The sequence below is a fragment of the Ambystoma mexicanum genome, chromosome 5q (genome assembly GCF_040938575.1).
Source record: "Ambystoma mexicanum isolate Mex_15411 chromosome 5q, UKY_AmexF1_1, whole genome shotgun sequence".
Taxonomy (NCBI): Eukaryota; Metazoa; Chordata; class Amphibia; order Caudata; family Ambystomatidae; genus Ambystoma; species Ambystoma mexicanum.
In genome coordinates this window covers 1,335,522,262-1,335,541,398 of record NC_090933.1, presented here as the reverse complement: position 1 = coordinate 1,335,541,398, position 19,137 = coordinate 1,335,522,262, and the positions used below count along the sequence as shown (strand labels likewise).

Genomic DNA, 19,137 nt, shown 5'->3' with positions numbered 1-19,137 from the left:
TGAGCACAGCTTCAGAAGTAAAAAGGCTCCCTGAAACACTTCCCCCTCCAAATAAGAGGTAACAGGGATAGCGGGCTGCCAAGTGAGGATCCATGTATTAAGCAAATAACACATCTCAGTAAAAATTATGAGAAAAATTCTCCCTTTGGGGAAATGAGCTATGGAGCTATATACGGACAATAATACCTAGGTAAAGGAGGCGAGTCACAAATACAACACCAAGAGAGTCTAAAAAGGAGAAATTACAAGGAATCACAGTTTCAAGAAAACGGACCATTGAAGCGAAATAAAAAGCAAACGGACAAAAGCAAATCTAGCCACAATTGGCCACGAGAGAAAGGTTATTCTGACATAAACCAGAAGAGGTTATCAAAGAGAAGGGAAAACTACAATCCACCCTTCAAGGGTTACAAACACTATAGATATATCCAGAGACAATGTAAAGATGACCTATTATTGAAGACCCTTACAAACCGGTACTAAGAAGTACCTTCAAGAGATGGGAGTTATTGTCCTCTTCGAAGTTAGTTGATGTAGTGATAGGTTTGCTTTTGGATAGCGGGCTGTGTTCCTTTTGGACATGCACGACTGACGGACTAGCAGCTTAGTTAGAAAATAGGCAGGGATCCCCCGTAGAGGTAGGGAAAGATGGACCGTATGTTGCTTTAATACAAATATTGTAAACCAAGTCCATAAAGTGTCGGCGTCGTCCTTATGACCCGCCACAGTACCTCACTCCCACATATACAATTGTAACTTGCTTTAGCGCCTCATAATGCCAGTCTGTATTGTCCGCATGTCATCTCACCACTGCGGCGTGCCAGAACAGTCCACATCTCCTGGGTCACGCCACTGCTCGACTCCTTCTGGCGTATCTTAATTAATATTTCAATTATTTTTTTTCTTGTTAAGTTCCCGAAACTGGAAATATGTACCTGCAGTTGCTACTTCCGCACAGTGCTTCTGTTTGATGCACAGTTTTTTTTAAAAAAAAATACAAATCCTAATACTGCACAATGTGTTTTAATTGCAAAATGAATTGGTGGGCTGTGTTCCAATCAATTTGAAGAGTAACACCTGCGTTGCTGTTGATCAACAGTGTCTTGTCTAGTTATGCCCTCCAAGAGACCTAAACTGTGGTTTGTGGGGTGGCTGCATCCCTGGACAGGGACATAAGGGCCTGCCTGTTATAGGACTCCAGATGGGATGCTGCCATTATGTTGGGTTTGTAAACTGCTTGAATCATTGATACCTTTTGTGGTAGCAGTACTAAAATGAATGCATTTTGGGACAGGGCTGTTCTTTGCCAATAATGCCCCCTTTTCCACATCTATTGTATGTGGTGGGTTGAGGCAGGATTCACACAGAGGGTAAAATGACCTCATACTAGCTAACAGGATCCATGTGAGACATCAGAGATCATTGCCTGTAATCCCAGGATCCCGATTCGGGATATATTATGTCATATCACCTGGGAGTGAATGCAAAGGGTCTTCTAAGCGATGGCTATCTTTGCTCAGAAATGTTACATTATTGTGCTGTTGAACATCCTGTTGTTGTGCCTCTGTAACCTTGTTGGCTAATCCTGTTTGTCTCTTATGCACTGTGCTGCTAATAAACTGCCTCCCTCTTGTGAATACCAAAAAAGCGCTGCAGTCTTTCATCCAGCGCATTTGCCATAGCGCCACTATCTTCAGTAAATGGTGGCCTTTGCATGCAGTCAGCCCGAATAAGACCCTGGGACCTGCCTTCTGGGGAATAGCCTGAGCAGTCCAGGCCATGTCAAGACTCCAATGTGAGCATTAGCTCACTTACATATGGCGAGATTCCTGAGGCCTCCTTGCCTTCCCTTTGTCGCTAGTTTTAACACCATTCTATTTGCTCCTTAGAAAACTGTAAACTACGTGTATCGCTTGGACGTGAGTTGGCCTAAGTATCCAGAACTCTTCAGTGGGCAGACATTTGCTGTTGCTGTTGACCCACATCTCAATCTGGTGTACGTTGCTCAAGTAAGTGTTTCATTGTTTCCTTCCTTGTTATCATATAACCGTGCCATCTGAAGTTTTTCCTGAATTGGCTTCTTGCTTCTACTTGTCTTGTTGGGAACTCGAAGGCACACACCTTTTGAAATGCCCTACCACACTATTCATATTTGCTCAGCGTTTGCACTCTAATTTTGCTGTTTTTTAAATGGTAAAATACTATTTTAATCCATTAAAATATAAAGATGGAACGGCAAGCTAATGTTTTAACAAATGTGCTGGTTTTTCTATTGCCTTTATTTGGTTGTCTCTGCGTGGGCCCAAAGATAGGCAAAGACATCAGAGCCGCCATACATTGCAGACATCAGTGCCGCCATACGTTACATGCAATATCAGTGTTTCTGAGCAGCACAACCACTAGACCAGCTCCTCAGTCTTAATTTAGCATGAAGCCAATTTGCTCTTACCATGACACCATGCAAACGGAAGACGTCAGCAGGTCTCCTCCATTGATATGATATGATATTTATAACACGCTTAATACCCAGAGGTATCTAAGCGTGGACCCAGGGATCGCACCTCTGGTGTTCGGTGTCGTCTTGCTTCCAAGGTGAGCATGTTGCTGCTGAGCTATCCTCCCGAGACCTTGCAAGCATCAGGGAAACAGAAGACGTCAGCAGGTCTCCTCCATTGATATGATATGATATTTATAACACGCTTAATACTCAGAGGTATCTAAGCGTGGACCCAGGGATCGCACCTGTGGTGTTCGGTGTCGTCTTGCTTCCAAGGTGAGCATGTTGCTGCTGAGCTATCCTCCCGAGACCTTGCAAGCATCAGGGAAACAGAAGACGTCAGCAGGTCTCCTCCATTGATATGATATATGATATGATATTTATAACACGCTTAATACCCAGAGGTATCTAAGCGTGGACCCAGGGATCGCACCTGTGGTGTTCTGTGTCGTCTTGCTTCCAAGGTGAGCACGTTGCTGCTGAGCTATCCTCCCGAGATCTTGCAAGCATCAGGGAAACAGAAGACGTCAGCAGGTCTCCTCCATTGATATGATATGATATTTATAACACGCTTAATACCCAGAGGTATCTAAGCGTGGACCCAGGGATCGCACCTGTGGTGTTCGGTGTCGTCTTGCTTCCAAGGTGAGCACGTTGCTGCTGAGCTATCCTCCCGAGACCTTGCAAGCATCAGGGAAACAGAAGACTTCAGCAGGTCTCCTCCATTGATATGATATATGATATGATATTTATAACACGCTTAATACCCAGAGGTATCTAAGCGTGGACCCAGGGATCGCACCTGTGGTGTTCGGTGGCGTCTTGCTTCCAAGGTGAGCACGTTGCTGCTGAGCTATCCTCCCGAGATCTTGCAAGCATCAGGGAAACAGAAGACGTCAGCAGGTCTCCTCCATTGATATGATATATGATATGATATTTATAACACGCTTAATACCCAGAGGTATCTAAGCGTGGACCCAGGGATCGCACCTGTGGTGCTCGGTGTCGTCTTGCTTCCAAGGTGAGCATGTTGCTGCTGAGCTATCCTCCCGAGACCTTGCAAGCATCAGGGAAACAGAAGACGTCAGCAGGTCTCCTCCATTGATATGATATTTATAACACGCTTAATACCCAGAGGTATCTAAGCGTGGACCCAGGGATCGCACCTGTGGTGTTCTGTGTCGTCTTGCTTCCAAGGTGAGCATGTTGCTGCTGAGCTATCCTCCCGGGACCTTGCAAGCATCAGGGAAACAGAAGACGTCAGCAGGTCTCCTCCATTGATATGATATATGATATGATATTTATAACACGCTTAATACCCAGAGGTATCTAAGCGTGGACCCAGGGATCGCACCTGTGGTGTTCGGTGTCGTCTTGCTTCCAAGGTGAGCACATTGCTGCTGAGCTATCCTCCCGAGACCTTGCAAGCATCAGGGAAACAGAAGACGTCAGCAGGTCTCCTCCATTGATATGATATGATATTTATAACACGCTTAATACCCAGAGGTTTCTAAGCGTGGACCCAGGGATCGCACCTGTGGTGCTCGGTGTCGTCTTGCTTCCAAGGTGAGCACATTGCTGCTGAGCTATCCTCCCGAGACCTTGCAAGCATCAGGGAAACAGAAGACATCAGCAGGTCTCCTCCATTGATATGATATATGATATGATATTTATAACACGCCTAATACCCAGAGGTATCTAAGCGTGGACGCAGGGATCGCACCTGTGGTGCTCGGTGTCGTCTTGCTTCCAAGGTGAGCATGTTGCTGCTGAGCTATCCTCCCGAGACCTTGCAAGCATCAGGGAAACAGAAGACGTCAGCAGGTCTCCTCCATTGATATGATATGATATTTATAACACGCTTAATACTCAGAGGTATCTAAGCGTGGACCCAGGGATCGCACCTGTGGTGCTCGGTGTCGTCTTGCTTCCAAGGTGAGCACATTGCTGCTGAGCTATCCTCCCGAGACCTTGCAAGCATCAGGGAAACAGAAGACGTCAGCAGGTCTCCTCCATTGAAATGATATATGATATGATATTTATAACACGCCTAATACCCAGAGGTATCTAAGCGTGGACCCAGGGATCGCACCTGTGGTGCTCGGTGTCGTCTTGCTTCCAAGGTGAGCACATTGCTGCTGAGCTATCCTCCCGAGACCTTGCAAGCATCAGGGAAACAGAAGACGTCAGCAGGTCTCCTCCATTGAAATGATATATGATATGATATTTATAACACGCCTAATACCCAGAGGTATCTAAGCGTGGACCCAGGGATCGCACCTGTGGTGTTCGGTGTCGTCTTGCTTCCAAGGTGAGCATGTTGCTGCTGAGCTATCCTCCCGAGACCTTGCAAGCATCAGGGAAACAGAAGACGTCAGCAGGTCTCCTCCATTGATATGATATATGATATGATATTTATAACACGCCTAATACCCAGAGGTATCTAAGCGTGGACCCAGGGGTCGCACCTGTGGTGCTCGGTGTCGTCTTGCTTCCAAGGTGAGCACATTGCTGCTGAGCTATCCTCCCGAGACCTTGCAAGCATCAGGGAAACAGAAGACGTCTGCAGGTCTCCTCCATTGAAATGATATATGATATTTATAACACGCTTAATGACCAGAGGTATCTAAGCGTGGACCCAGGGGTCGCACCTCTGGTGTTCGGTGTCGTCTTGCTTCCAAGGTGAGCATGTTGCTGCTGAGCTATCCTCCCGAGACCTTGCAAGCATCAGGGAAACAGAAGACGTCAGCAGGTCTCCTCCATTGATATGATATATGATATGATATTTATAACACGCTTAATACCCAGAGGTATCTAAGCGTGGACCCAGGGATCGCACCTGTGGTGCTCGGTGTCGTCTTGCTTCCAAGGTGAGCATGTTGCTGCTGAGCTATCCTCCCGAGACCTTGCAAGCATCAGGGAAACAGAAGACGTCAGCAGGTCTCCTCCATTGATATGATATATGATATTTATAACACGCTTAATACCCAGAGGTATCTAAGCGTGGACCCAGGGGTCGCACCTCTGGTGTTCGGTGTCGTCTTGCTTCCAAGGTGAGCATGTTGCTGCTGAGCTATCCTCCCAAGACCTTGCAAGCATCAGGGAAACAGAAGACGTCAGCAGGTCTCCTCCATTGAAATGATATATGATATGATATTTATAACACGCTTAATACCCAGAGGTATCTAAGCGTGGACCCAGGGATCGCACCTGTGGTGCTCGGTGTCGTCTTGCTTCCAAGGTGAGCACGTTGCTGCTGAGCTATCCTCCCGAGACCTTGCAAGCATCAGGGAAACAGAAGACTTCAGCAGGTCTCCTCCATTGATATGATATATGATATGATATTTATAACACGCTTAATACTCACAGGTATCTAAGCGTGGACGCAGGGACCCACCTGTGGTGCTCGGTGTCGTCTTGCTTCCAAGGTGAGCATGTTGCTGCTGAGCTATCCTCCCGAGATCTTGCAAGCATCAGGGAAACAGAAGACGTCAGCAGGTCTCCTCCATTGAAATGATATATGATATGATATTTATAACACGCTTAATACTCAGAGGTATCTAAGCGTGGACGCAGGGACCCACCTGTGGTGCTCGGTGTCGTCTTGCTTCCAAGGTGAGCACATTGCTGCTGAGCTATCCTCCCGAGATCTTGCAAGCATCAGGGAAACAGAAGACGTCTGCAGGTCTCCTCCATTGAAATGATATATGATATGATATTTATAACACGCCTAATACCCAGAGGTATCTAAGCGTGGACCCAGGGATCGCACCTGTGGTGCTCAGTGTCGTCTTGCTTCCAAGGTGAGCACGCTGCTGCTGAGCTATCCTCCCGAAACCTTGCAAGCATCAGGGAAACAGAAGACGTCAGCAGGTCTCCTCCATTGATATGATATATGATATGATATTTATAACACGCTTAATACCCAGAGGTATCTAAGCGTGGACCCAGGGATCGCACCTGTGGTGCTCAGTGTCGTCTTGCTTCCAAGGTGAGCACGTTGCTGCTGAGCTATCCTCCCGAGATCTTGCAAGCATCAGGGAAACAGAAGACGTCAGCAGGTCTCCTCCATTGATATGATATATGATATTTATAACACGCTTAATACCCAGAGGTATCTAAGCGTGGACCCAGGGATTGCACCTGTGGTGCTCGGTGTCGTCTTGCTTCCAAGGTGAGCACGTTGCTGCTGAGCTATCCTCCCGAGACCTTGCAAGCATCAGGGAAACAGAAGACGTCAGCAGGTCTCCTCCATTGATATGATATATGATATGATATTTATAACACGCTTAATAACCAGAGGTATCTAAGCGTGGACCCAGGGATCGCACCTGTGGTGTTCGGTGTCGTCTTGCTTCCAAGGTGAGCACATTGCTGCTGAGCTATCCTCCCGAGACCTTGCAAGCATCAGGGAAACAGAAGACTTCAGCAGGTCTCCTCCATTGATATGATATATGATATGATATTTATAACACGCCTAATACCCAGAGGTATCTAAGCGTGGACCCAGGGGTCGCACCTCTGGTGTTCGGTGTCGTCTTGCTTCCAAGGTGAGCATGTTGCTGCTGAGCTATCCTCCCGAGACCTTGCAAGCATCAGGGAAACAGAAGACGTCAGCAGGTCTCCTCCATTGATATGATATATGATATGATATTTATAACACGCTTAATACCCAGAGGTATCTAAGCGTGGACCCAGGGATCGCACCTGTGGTGCTCGGTGTCGTCTTGCTTCCAAGGTGAGCATGTTGCTGCTGAGCTATCCTCCCGAGACCTTGCAAGCATCAGGGAAACAGAAGACGTCAGCAGGTCTCCTCCATTGATATGATATATGATATTTATAACACGCTTAATACCCAGAGGTATCTAAGCGTGGACCCAGGGGTCGCACCTCTGGTGTTCGGTGTCGTCTTGCTTCCAAGGTGAGCATGTTGCTGCTGAGCTATCCTCCCAAGACCTTGCAAGCATCAGGGAAACAGAAGACGTCAGCAGGTCTCCTCCATTGAAATGATATATGATATGATATTTATAACACGCTTAATACCCAGAGGTATCTAAGCGTGGACCCAGGGATCGCACCTGTGGTGCTCGGTGTCGTCTTGCTTCCAAGGTGAGCACGTTGCTGCTGAGCTATCCTCCCGAGACCTTGCAAGCATCAGGGAAACAGAAGACTTCAGCAGGTCTCCTCCATTGATATGATATATGATATGATATTTATAACACGCTTAATACTCACAGGTATCTAAGCGTGGACGCAGGGACCCACCTGTGGTGCTCGGTGTCGTCTTGCTTCCAAGGTGAGCATGTTGCTGCTGAGCTATCCTCCCGAGATCTTGCAAGCATCAGGGAAACAGAAGACGTCAGCAGGTCTCCTCCATTGAAATGATATATGATATGATATTTATAACACGCTTAATACTCAGAGGTATCTAAGCGTGGACGCAGGGACCCACCTGTGGTGCTCGGTGTCGTCTTGCTTCCAAGGTGAGCACATTGCTGCTGAGCTATCCTCCCGAGATCTTGCAAGCATCAGGGAAACAGAAGACGTCTGCAGGTCTCCTCCATTGAAATGATATATGATATGATATTTATAACACGCCTAATACCCAGAGGTATCTAAGCGTGGACCCAGGGATCGCACCTGTGGTGCTCAGTGTCGTCTTGCTTCCAAGGTGAGCACGCTGCTGCTGAGCTATCCTCCCGAAACCTTGCAAGCATCAGGGAAACAGAAGACGTCAGCAGGTCTCCTCCATTGATATGATATATGATATGATATTTATAACACGCTTAATACCCAGAGGTATCTAAGCGTGGACCCAGGGATCGCACCTGTGGTGCTCAGTGTCGTCTTGCTTCCAAGGTGAGCACGTTGCTGCTGAGCTATCCTCCCGAGATCTTGCAAGCATCAGGGAAACAGAAGACGTCAGCAGGTCTCCTCCATTGATATGATATATGATATTTATAACACGCTTAATACCCAGAGGTATCTAAGCGTGGACCCAGGGATTGCACCTGTGGTGCTCGGTGTCGTCTTGCTTCCAAGGTGAGCACGTTGCTGCTGAGCTATCCTCCCGAGACCTTGCAAGCATCAGGGAAACAGAAGACGTCAGCAGGTCTCCTCCATTGATATGATATATGATATGATATTTATAACACGCTTAATAACCAGAGGTATCTAAGCGTGGACCCAGGGATCGCACCTGTGGTGTTCGGTGTCGTCTTGCTTCCAAGGTGAGCACATTGCTGCTGAGCTATCCTCCCGAGACCTTGCAAGCATCAGGGAAACAGAAGACTTCAGCAGGTCTCCTCCATTGATATGATATATGATATGATATTTATAACACGCCTAATACCCAGAGGTATCTAAGCGTGGACCCAGGGGTCGCACCTCTGGTGTTCGGTGTCGTCTTGCTTCCAAGGTGAGCATGTTGCTGCTGAGCTATCCTCCCGAGACCTTGCAAGCATCAGGGAAACAGAAGACGTCAGCAGGTCTCCTCCATTGATATGATATATGATATGATATTTATAACACGCTTAATACCCAGAGGTATCTAAGCGTGGACCCAGGGATCGCACCTGTGGTGTTCTGTGTCGTCTTGCTTCCAAGGTGAGCATGTTGCTGCTGAGCTATCCTCCTGAGACCTTGCAAGCATCAGGGAAACAGAAGACGTCAGCAGGTCTCCTCCATTGATATGATATATGATATGATATTTATAACACGCCTAATACCCAGAGGTATCTAAGCGTGGACCCAGGGATCGCACCTGTGGTGCTCAGTGTCGTCTTGCTTCCAAGGTGAGCACGTTGCTGCTGAGCTATCCTCCCGAGATCTTGCAAGCATCAGGGAAACAGAAGACGTCAGCAGGTCTCCTCCATTGATATATGATATTTATAACACGCTTAATACCCAGAGGTATCTAAGCGTGGACCCAGGGATCGCACCTGTGGTGCTCGGTGTCGTCTTGCTTCCAAGGTGAGCATGTTGCTGCTGAGCTATCCTCCCGAGACCTTGCAAGCATCAGGGAAACAGAAGACGTCTGCAGGTCTCCTCCATTGATATGATATATGATATGATATTTATAACACGCTTAATACCCAGAGGTATCTAAGCGTGGACCCAGGGATTGCACCTGTGGTGCTCGGTGTCGTCTTGCTTCCAAGGTGAGCATGTTGCTGCTGAGCTATCCCCCCGAGACCTTGCAAGCATCAGGGAAACAGAAGACTTCAGCAGGTCTCCTCCATTGATATGATATATGATATTTATAACACGCTTAATACCCAGAGGTATCTAAGCGTGGACGCAGGGATCGCACCTGTGGTGCTCGGTGTCGTCTTGCTTCCAAGGTGAGCACGTTGCTGCTGAGCTATCCTCCCGAGACCTTGCAAGCATCAGGGAAACAGAAGACGTCAGCAGGTCTCCTCCATTGATATGATATATGATATGATATTTATAACACGCTTAATACCCAGAGGTATCTAAGCGTGGACCCAGGGATCGCACCTGTGGTGTTCTGTGTCGTCTTGCTTCCAAGGTGAGCACGTTGCTGCTGAGCTATCCTCCCGAGACCTTGCAAGCATCAGGGAAACAGAAGACGTCAGCAGGTCTCCTCCATTGATATGATATATGATATTTATAACACGCTTAATACCCAGAGGTATCTAAGCGTGGACCCAGGGATCGCACCGGTGGTGCTCGGTGTCGTCTTGCTTCCAAGGTGAGCATGTTGCTGCTGAGCTATCCTCCCGAGATCTTGCAAGCATCAGGGAAACAGAAGACGTCAGCAGGTCTCCTCCATTGATATGATATGATATTTATAACACGCTTAATACCCAGAGGTATCTAAGCGTGGACCCAGGGATCGCACCTGTGGTGTTCGGTGTCGTCTTGCTTCCAAGGTGAGCACGTTGCTGCTGAGCTATCCTCCCGAGACCTTGCAAGCATCAGGGAAACAGAAGACTTCAGCAGGTCTCCTCCATTGATATGATATATGATATGATATTTATAACACGCTTAATACCCAGAGGTATCTAAGCGTGGACCCAGGGATCGCACCTGTGGTGTTCGGTGTCGTCTTGCTTCCAAGGTGAGCACATTGCTGCTGAGCTATCCTCCCGAGACCTTGCAAGCATCAGGGAAACAGAAGACGTCAGCAGGTCTCCTCCATTGATATGATATGATATTTATAACACGCTTAATACTCAGAGGTATCTAAGCGTGGACCCAGGGATCGCACCTGTGGTGTTCGGTGTCGTCTTGCTTCCAAGGTGAGCATGTTGCTGCTGAGCTATCCTCCCGAGACCTTGCAAGCATCAGGGAAACAGAAGACGTCAGCAGGTCTCCTCCATTGATATGATATATGATATGATATTTATAACACGCTTAATACCCAGAGGTATCTAAGCGTGGACCCAGGGATCGCACCTGTGGTGTTCTGTGTCGTCTTGCTTCCAAGGTGAGCATGTTGCTGCTGAGCTATCCTCCCGAGACCTTGCAAGCATCAGGGAAACAGAAGACGTCAGCAGGTCTCCTCCATTGATATGATATATGATATGATATTTATAACACGCCTAATACCCAGAGGTATCTAAGCGTGGACCCAGGGATCGCACCTCTGGTGCTCAGTGTCGTCTTGCTTCCAAGGTGAGCACGTTGCCCCTGAGCTATCCTCCCGAGACCTTGCAAGCTTCAGGGAAACAGAAGACGTCAGCAGGTCTCCTCCATTGATATGATATATGATATGATATTTATAACACGCTTAATACCCAGAGGTATCTAAGCGTGGACCCAGGGATCGCACCTGTGGTGTTCGGTGGCGTCTTGCTTCCAAGGTGAGCATGTTGCTGCTGAGCTATCCTCCCGAGACCTTGCAAGCATCAGGGAAACAGAAGACGTCAGCAGGTCTCCTCCATTGATATGATATGATATTTATAACACGCTTAATACCCAGAGGTATCTAAGCGTGGACCCAGGGATCGCACCTGTGGTGCTCGGTGTCGTCTTGCTTCCAAGGTGAGCATGTTGCTGCTGAGCTATCCTCCCGAGACCTTGCAAGCATCAGGGAAACAGAAGACGTCAGCAGGTCTCCTCCATTGATATGATATATGATATTTATAACACGCTTAATACCCAGAGGTATCTAAGCGTGGACGCAGGGATCGCACCTGTGGTGTTCGGTGTCGTCTTGCTTCCAAGGTGAGCACATTGCTGCTGAGCTATCCTCCCGAGACCTTGCAAGCATCAGGGAAACAGAAGACGTCAGCAGGTCTCCTCCATTGATATGATATATGATATGATATTTATAACACGCTTAATACCCAGAGGTATCTAAGCGTGGACCCAGGGATCGCACCTGTGGTGCTCGGTGTCGTCTTGCTTCCAAGGTGAGCATGTTGCTGCTGAGCTATCCTCCCGAGACCTTGCAAGCATCAGGGAAACAGAAGACGTCAGCAGGTCTCCTCCATTGATAAGATATATGATATGATATTTATAACACGCTTAATACCCAGAGGTATCTAAGCGTGGACCCAGGGATTGCACCTGTGGTGCTCGGTGTCGTCTTGCTTCCAAGGTGAGCATGTTGCTGCTGAGCTATCCCCCCGAGACCTTGCAAGCATCAGGGAAACAGAAGACTTCAGCAGGTCTCCTCCATTGATATGATATATGATATTTATAACACGCTTAATACCCAGAGGTATCTAAGCGTGGACGCAGGGATCGCACCTGTGGTGCTCGGTGTCGTCTTGCTTCCAAGGTGAGCACGTTGCTGCTGAGCTATCCTCCCGAGACCTTGCAAGCATCAGGGAAACAGAAGACGTCAGCAGGTCTCCTCCATTGATATGATATATGATATGATATTTATAACACGCTTAATACCCAGAGGTATCTAAGCGTGGACCCAGGGATCGCACCTGTGGTGTTCTGTGTCGTCTTGCTTCCAAGGTGAGCATGTTGCTGCTGAGCTATCCTCCCGAGATCTTGCAAGCATCAGGGAAACAGAAGACGTCAGCAGGTCTCCTCCATTGATATGATATGATATTTATAACACGCTTAATACCCAGAGGTATCTAAGCGTGGACCCAGGGATCGCACCTGTGGTGTTCGGTGTCGTCTTGCTTCCAAGGTGAGCACGTTGCTGCTGAGCTATCCTCCCGAGACCTTGCAAGCATCAGGGAAACAGAAGACTTCAGCAGGTCTCCTCCATTGATATGATATATGATATGATATTTATAACACGCTTAATACCCAGAGGTATCTAAGCGTGGACCCAGGGATCGCACCTGTGGTGTTCGGTGTCGTCTTGCTTCCAAGGTGAGCACATTGCTGCTGAGCTATCCTCCCGAGACCTTGCAAGCATCAGGGAAACAGAAGACGTCAGCAGGTCTCCTCCATTGATATGATATTTATAACACGCTTAATACTCAGAGGTATCTAAGCGTGGACCCAGGGATCGCACCTGTGGTGTTCGGTGTCGTCTTGCTTCCAAGGTGAGCATGTTGCTGCTGAGCTATCCTCCCGAGACCTTGCAAGCATCAGGGAAACAGAAGACGTCAGCAGGTCTCCTCCATTGATATGATATGATATTTATAACACGCCTAATACCCAGAGGTATCTAAGCGTGGACCCAGGGATCGCACCTCTGGTGCTCAGTGTCGTCTTGCTTCCAAGGTGAGCACGTTGCCCCTGAGCTATCCTCCCGAGACCTTGCAAGCTTCAGGGAAACAGAAGACGTCAGCAGGTCTCCTCCATTGATATGATATATGATATGATATTTATAACACGCTTAATACCCAGAGGTATCTAAGCGTGGACCCAGGGATCGCACCTGTGGTGTTCGGTGGCGTCTTGCTTCCAAGGTGAGCATGTTGCTGCTGAGCTATCCTCCCGAGACCTTGCAAGCATCAGGGAAACAGAAGACGTCAGCAGGTCTCCTCCATTGATATGATATATGATATTTATAACACGCTTAATACCCAGAGGTATCTAAGCGTGGACGCAGGGATCGCACCTGTGGTGTTCGGTGTCGTCTTGCTTCCAAGGTGAGCACGTTGCTGCTGAGCTATCCTCCCGAGACCTTGCAAGCATCAGGGAAACAGAAGACGTCAGCAGGTCTCCTCCATTGAAATGATATATGATATGATATTTATAACACGCTTAATACCCAGAGGTATCTAAGCGTGGACCCAGGGATCGCACCTGTGGTGTTCGGTGGCGTCTTGCTTCCAAGGTGAGCATGTTGCTGCTGAGCTATCCTCCCGAGACCTTGCAAGCATCAGGGAAACAGAAGACGTCAGCAGGTCTCCTCCATTGATATGATATATGATATTTATAACACGCTTAATACCCAGAGGTATCTAAGCGTGGACGCAGGGATCGCACCTGTGGTGTTCGGTGTCGTCTTGCTTCCAAGGTGAGCACGTTGCTGCTGAGCTATCCTCCCGAGACCTTGCAAGCATCAGGGAAACAGAAGACGTCAGCAGGTCTCCTCCATTGAAATGATATATGATATGATATTTATAACACGCTTAATACCCAGAGGTATCTAAGCGTGGACCTAGGGATCGCACCTCTGGTGCTCGGTGTCGTCTTGCTTCCAAGGTGAGCATGTTGCTGCTGAGCTATCCTCCCGAGACCTTGCAAGCATCAGGGAAACAGAAGACGTCAGCAGGTCTCCTCCATTGATATGATATGATATTTATAACACGCTTAATACCCAGAGGTATCTAAGCGTGGACCCAGGGATCGCACCTGTGGTGCTCAGTGTCGTCTTGCTTCCAAGGTGAGCACGTTGCTGCTGAGCTATCCTCCCGAGACCTTGCAAGCATCAGGGAAACAGAAGACGTCAGCAGGTCTCCTCCATTGCAAGTCTGTGGTGCTCCTGCTGCCGATGACTAAAGACTGCTCGAGGATAGAGGTGGGCAGATGAAAGGAAGTGCCAGAAAGGTGAACTGCAGTATAGTCGCACTACCTTCCCTTGTGCTCTCCCCCACAGCCCTGTGCACCTCATTGCTCTTGCTTTCAATGGCTTCCATTTCAGAGGGCACAATAATGGTGCATTGTTCTACTGCACCCATCTCCGCCTGATGTCAATGTGCTGGCGACCGTGTACATACAAACTCTGCACTCGCCACCCTGTGCTGGCTCCTCTTTAGTGCTGGTTCATGGCATGAGAGTCCAGCGATTGGGGTGGGGTAGGCGGCAAAGGGGTAATATAAGGGCAGTTCGTGGCAATCTGTGACATATTGGCATCTACTCGGCAGTGTATTGCAATGATGGGCAAGGGGAAGAATAGTAGATTTCCAAAGTCCACGAGAACTGGGAACACTGAGTGTTTCAAAGACCATCTCCACCAAGAAATTATAGAACCCCGGTTCTGCCACGTCCAGCACTGGGCAGCACCCGTTCCCTGCCAATTACTGCATGATTTCTGAACTGATGTACGTTTCATATGAATTTACCACACTAGCTCAATCAGCAAGAAAGGCCATCATAGAAGTAAAGAAATGATGCAGGACTAAAAAGATCCAACTATGGATTATACTTAAACACACACCCCTGAAGCAGGAACAGAGGTTTGTGTGAAGATGGCGCAGTGTCCAAAGACCACGAGCAGCATCTGCAGAAAGCAAAGCTCGAATTTTCCAAAATGTGAAACAGGAACGACTGGGAGATGTCTAAAACATGTGTCTTTATATCAAAACATTGTGGGCACCTAGATAGTGAAAAGGGCTGTGTATATTCTGAGGGCATCCTCCCATCTAATCCCCTTTGGACTTCCTCTCAGATGGCCAGGGAAGGGCTGTTGGATCCCGGCCCTGGGGGTGGATATGCGAGGGAGGATCACCTGGGTGCAGAGTCTTTGGGGAGTGGGGAAAAGGTGCCTTTAGCTGAGGCGTGGATTCCCCCTTTCCCTTGTCAGAATGCACCCTACTCTCCCACGACCTTTAGGTTATTACCAATCGTCCCCACTGCCCCACACGCCAACGGTCTTATGTTCATATCCCTTAAGACTGGGAGAAGGAAGAGGTAACTAAGAGTCATGTACACTTCCCTATTTGCAGGCCACCTTGGTACTGGGACGAAGAAGAGGACTGTGGCATGTCCCGTTGACAGAAGTAATTCTGGTCATACAAAGGACGTGCAATGGCTGGAAGTTGAGCGGCTATAGGTGCCTAAATGGAAGGGAGAGCCATTTGGAAATTGAGATCCACCTGGGAAAGAGGACGCTGTAACCCGATGCAGAGCAGGCTGCAGAGGGGCTGGTGAAAAGGACACCGACAGCTGCAGGAGAGCGAGAAAGACGCAGAGGCCAGGATGGGCCTCGAGAAGGTAGAGAGCCTTGTAGAGCCCTGCACCTCGTGCCCCCGGAGGAGCTGCCATACATGGGTGAGGGATAGAGAGAGACCACTCATGCCCAGACGCTCCAGGGGCTTAATATGGGCAAAGGAAGATGCCGATTGAGTGATAGCATATAATGAATGGGTCTGGAGACCAAATGTACAATATTGAATACGTAACACGCTGCAAAGTGCTTAATGAGTTATTCAATACCGAACTAAGGAAAAGATCTGAAAAGTTGAAAAGGTGGTGTGCATGTACGAACAAAGTGCATTTGAAGGAAAAGCATTTATGAATAATGTGAAAGTACACAGCCAAATGAAAACTAGTAGTGACAGCTTGTCAAGCAAGTGAAAAGCAAATGATAAGCACTATATGATAGTGTGAAAGTAAGGCGGTAACAAGTAGAAATACCACAAAGTGAAGTGTGTGAAAGTCACGTTTTGGCAGAGTCAAAAGACTGACAAAGTGAAACAGAAGTGCATATTGACTAATCCCACAGATGCAGAAAGGAAACCTGTGTTGGTCCAATGAGAAGTAATGAACTTTATAAAGTGCCACGGGTTATCGGTTGAGTGACCTGTGATGGGCGGACCCAGTGGTCCGACAACTGCGCCTAGACCGAGTAACCTCTACTTGGATTGAGCCAAGGAAAGTCAAGAGGCTAAAGCTGTTTTGCCTAGCAAGTTTAAAAGAAAAGGCAAGTTTAATGAAGTGTTGAAAAGCCTGCAATGTTGCAAAGTGGATTTGAAATCAGTATTGAGAATTAAGCGTGTTGAACTGACTGAATTTGAAGCCAGGAGAGCAGCCTTCTTGGGGAAGGGAACACTGAGGTCTTTTTGTGCAACTGATTTGAACTTGGGGAAGGAGTAGCTGAGAGCCAGCCAGGAGCTGGAAGAAGCTCTGAACTTTATTTTGAACACTGTTTCTTTGGTTGCTGACATCCCTACTCTGTGTATGCCTTTAATTGTGAGGGCAAGTATAGGTTTTGGACACACAGACCTTAGAGTTGAACGTTATTATTATTATTTTTTTTTGGCTGACAAATCAACCTTTCAGTATATAAAAAGAATCATATAATTTCATCTATTTCAACATTTTATAGACCATAAACCATAAAACTTAAATAAGAAACGTAACAAAACAGTGTATTCAACATTAAACAGATAAATTAAAATTAGCTTAATTCGTATCAGAAAGTATATTTACTTTGGGCAATAGGAGACTAGAACGAAAAAGGGTAACATATTGTCTTGTTACACAGTTCCATTGGTTGCAATTTTAAGAGATGTAAACAAATGCAATTGAAGAGGGAGAGATCTTAGACTTACAATTCATGGCAAGATTTTTACATTACAGTTATTGCACATCGTTCTAGTATTTATCTGATACTATGAGTTAAACAATTTAATATCTAAGTCAAAGTAGACTTAGAATATAAGACAATTAAATAACAAAAGTAAAAAGCACCTTCAATCAAAGTATTTGTACTTAATCTCGATAACAAACATATATTTGTCTAATTATCAGTTTGTTTATGCATTCTTATACAGTAGTATATACTTGTGATCTAGAGAATTTTAGGTCTTGGGCTCTGATCCATTCCAATTCCGCCCTGCCAGGAATTGTATAGTCGCAATTCTGACAGCAGGTTTAGTTGAGCGAAGTATAAATGGCCATGCTTGATCATTTGTCATTGCAATGTGGGTAATCATCAGATGCTTAAAATCCTTATTACGCCTTGGAATGAGAGAAATGCATTCAACCTCCAAGTGACACAATGCTTCTTTATTTGCTTTATCTTGGCAAAAACGCCATATATTTTCATCAGGAGAGTGAAGGCCGCGCCTGGTAAGAATGTCTCTTGTCTTCCACAAATTTAACCCGAATCGTAGGTATTGGGTGTGAAATTGTGGAGAGGGATATTTTGCTAAATAGTCAGCCAGCACTCTAAATTTCTTGTGGCCAAATATTAGCGGATTAAAGTCTGCATAGCCGTTGCATTTATCCTGGGTCATTATCCAATCATATTCGTAGAGCTTTAGTTGTGTGCAATTTGGATTTAAAAACATTTCTATGGTTATGTCGGCAATGGTCGGAAGGTTTAGAATGAAATGTCTCCATTTTACCGGAAAAGCGTGGGTTGAAAGTAACAAGTATGATGCCAGAATAGAAAGAAGTATATTAGAGGAGTTCAACAATATACATTTTCGAAACAGAGAGCACAATTTCCATGAATATGTGGCAAATATGGATGAGGCTCCCAACTCAAAGTGTATCATTGAAATTGGGATGGACTGAGGAAGGTTAAAAATCCCCCACCAAATACGACCTTCAATTCTATCCCAGAATATTCTTTCACGTGGAGCTTTGGTTTCAGCCCCACATGTTATAACTGGTAGCGCTTTCTGGTTATAATAAACCAAGACGGAGTGCCAAATTTATAGAGCAAAGCTTTAGCTTGGGATATGGTCGTGGATGCTTTGCAATCTAAATAAGTAGAATATAGTTTATCATGAGGATCATCAGTTATGGGGATCCCCAAGTACTTCTAGCTAGGAGTAGTTAGTAGCTTGTTTTTTTGGAGGTACCAGGTAAATGGCATCTTGAACCGTCTTGGTTTAACACACTCCATAATCTGGGTTTTGTCCAAATTAATGACCAAATGATTAGCTTGAGCATAGGAGTTTAGACCATCTAGCAGTCGCTGGAGACCTCTTTGAGTTTTGGATAAAGGAATGAGATTATCTGCATATAGTTCAGTTTCGGAGCATCAGAATTAATATCAATAAAACTTGCGCCCATATCTAAAATGAACATGTTGAAAAGAAAGGCTGCTAATAAACATCCCTGCTTTAGCCCTCTATGTTTGGAAAAAGTCACTGACCTTTGGCCATCCAAGGTAAAGCGCACTTGCATCGTGGTGTTTGAGTGAAGGAGCGCGATCAAAGTTACTAAAGAAGATGGACAATGGAGTTTCTGTAATTTATTTATCAACATCGCTCTATCGATGGAATCGAAGGCTGTACAGAAATCTATATATGCCAAAAACAAAGGTTGATTTTGGACTACACAGTTGGATCCGATCGCATTTAATGTTGCAATATTGATAGCAGTGCCTAAGCCGGGTACAAAACCCATTTTGTACGGATCTCGATTTTTAGTTGGGGTAGTACGTATATTTAAGTCTCTCAAAATTATTTGGGAGAAGATTTACTCAGAGTATCAAAAGGGCGATCGGTCTGTAACTAGCAGGGTCTTGACTATCACCCTTTTTGTAGATGGGTACAATAATGGAATGACAC

General features: G+C 46.6%; 1 protein-coding gene across 3 annotated transcripts in view; it reads left to right on the top strand.

Annotated features, from left to right (window-relative positions):
* Positions 1-19,137, top strand: part of NHLRC3 (NHL repeat containing 3) — a 257,537-nt gene that overhangs the window by 47,366 nt on the left and 191,034 nt on the right. For all 3 annotated transcript variants that reach the window (XM_069621947.1, XM_069621945.1, XM_069621946.1), the window contains exon 2: positions 1,890-2,009. In XM_069621947.1, coding sequence (XP_069478048.1) covers positions 1,890-2,009 — 120 coding nt within the window. The remainder of the gene's footprint in view (positions 1-1,889; positions 2,010-19,137) is intronic.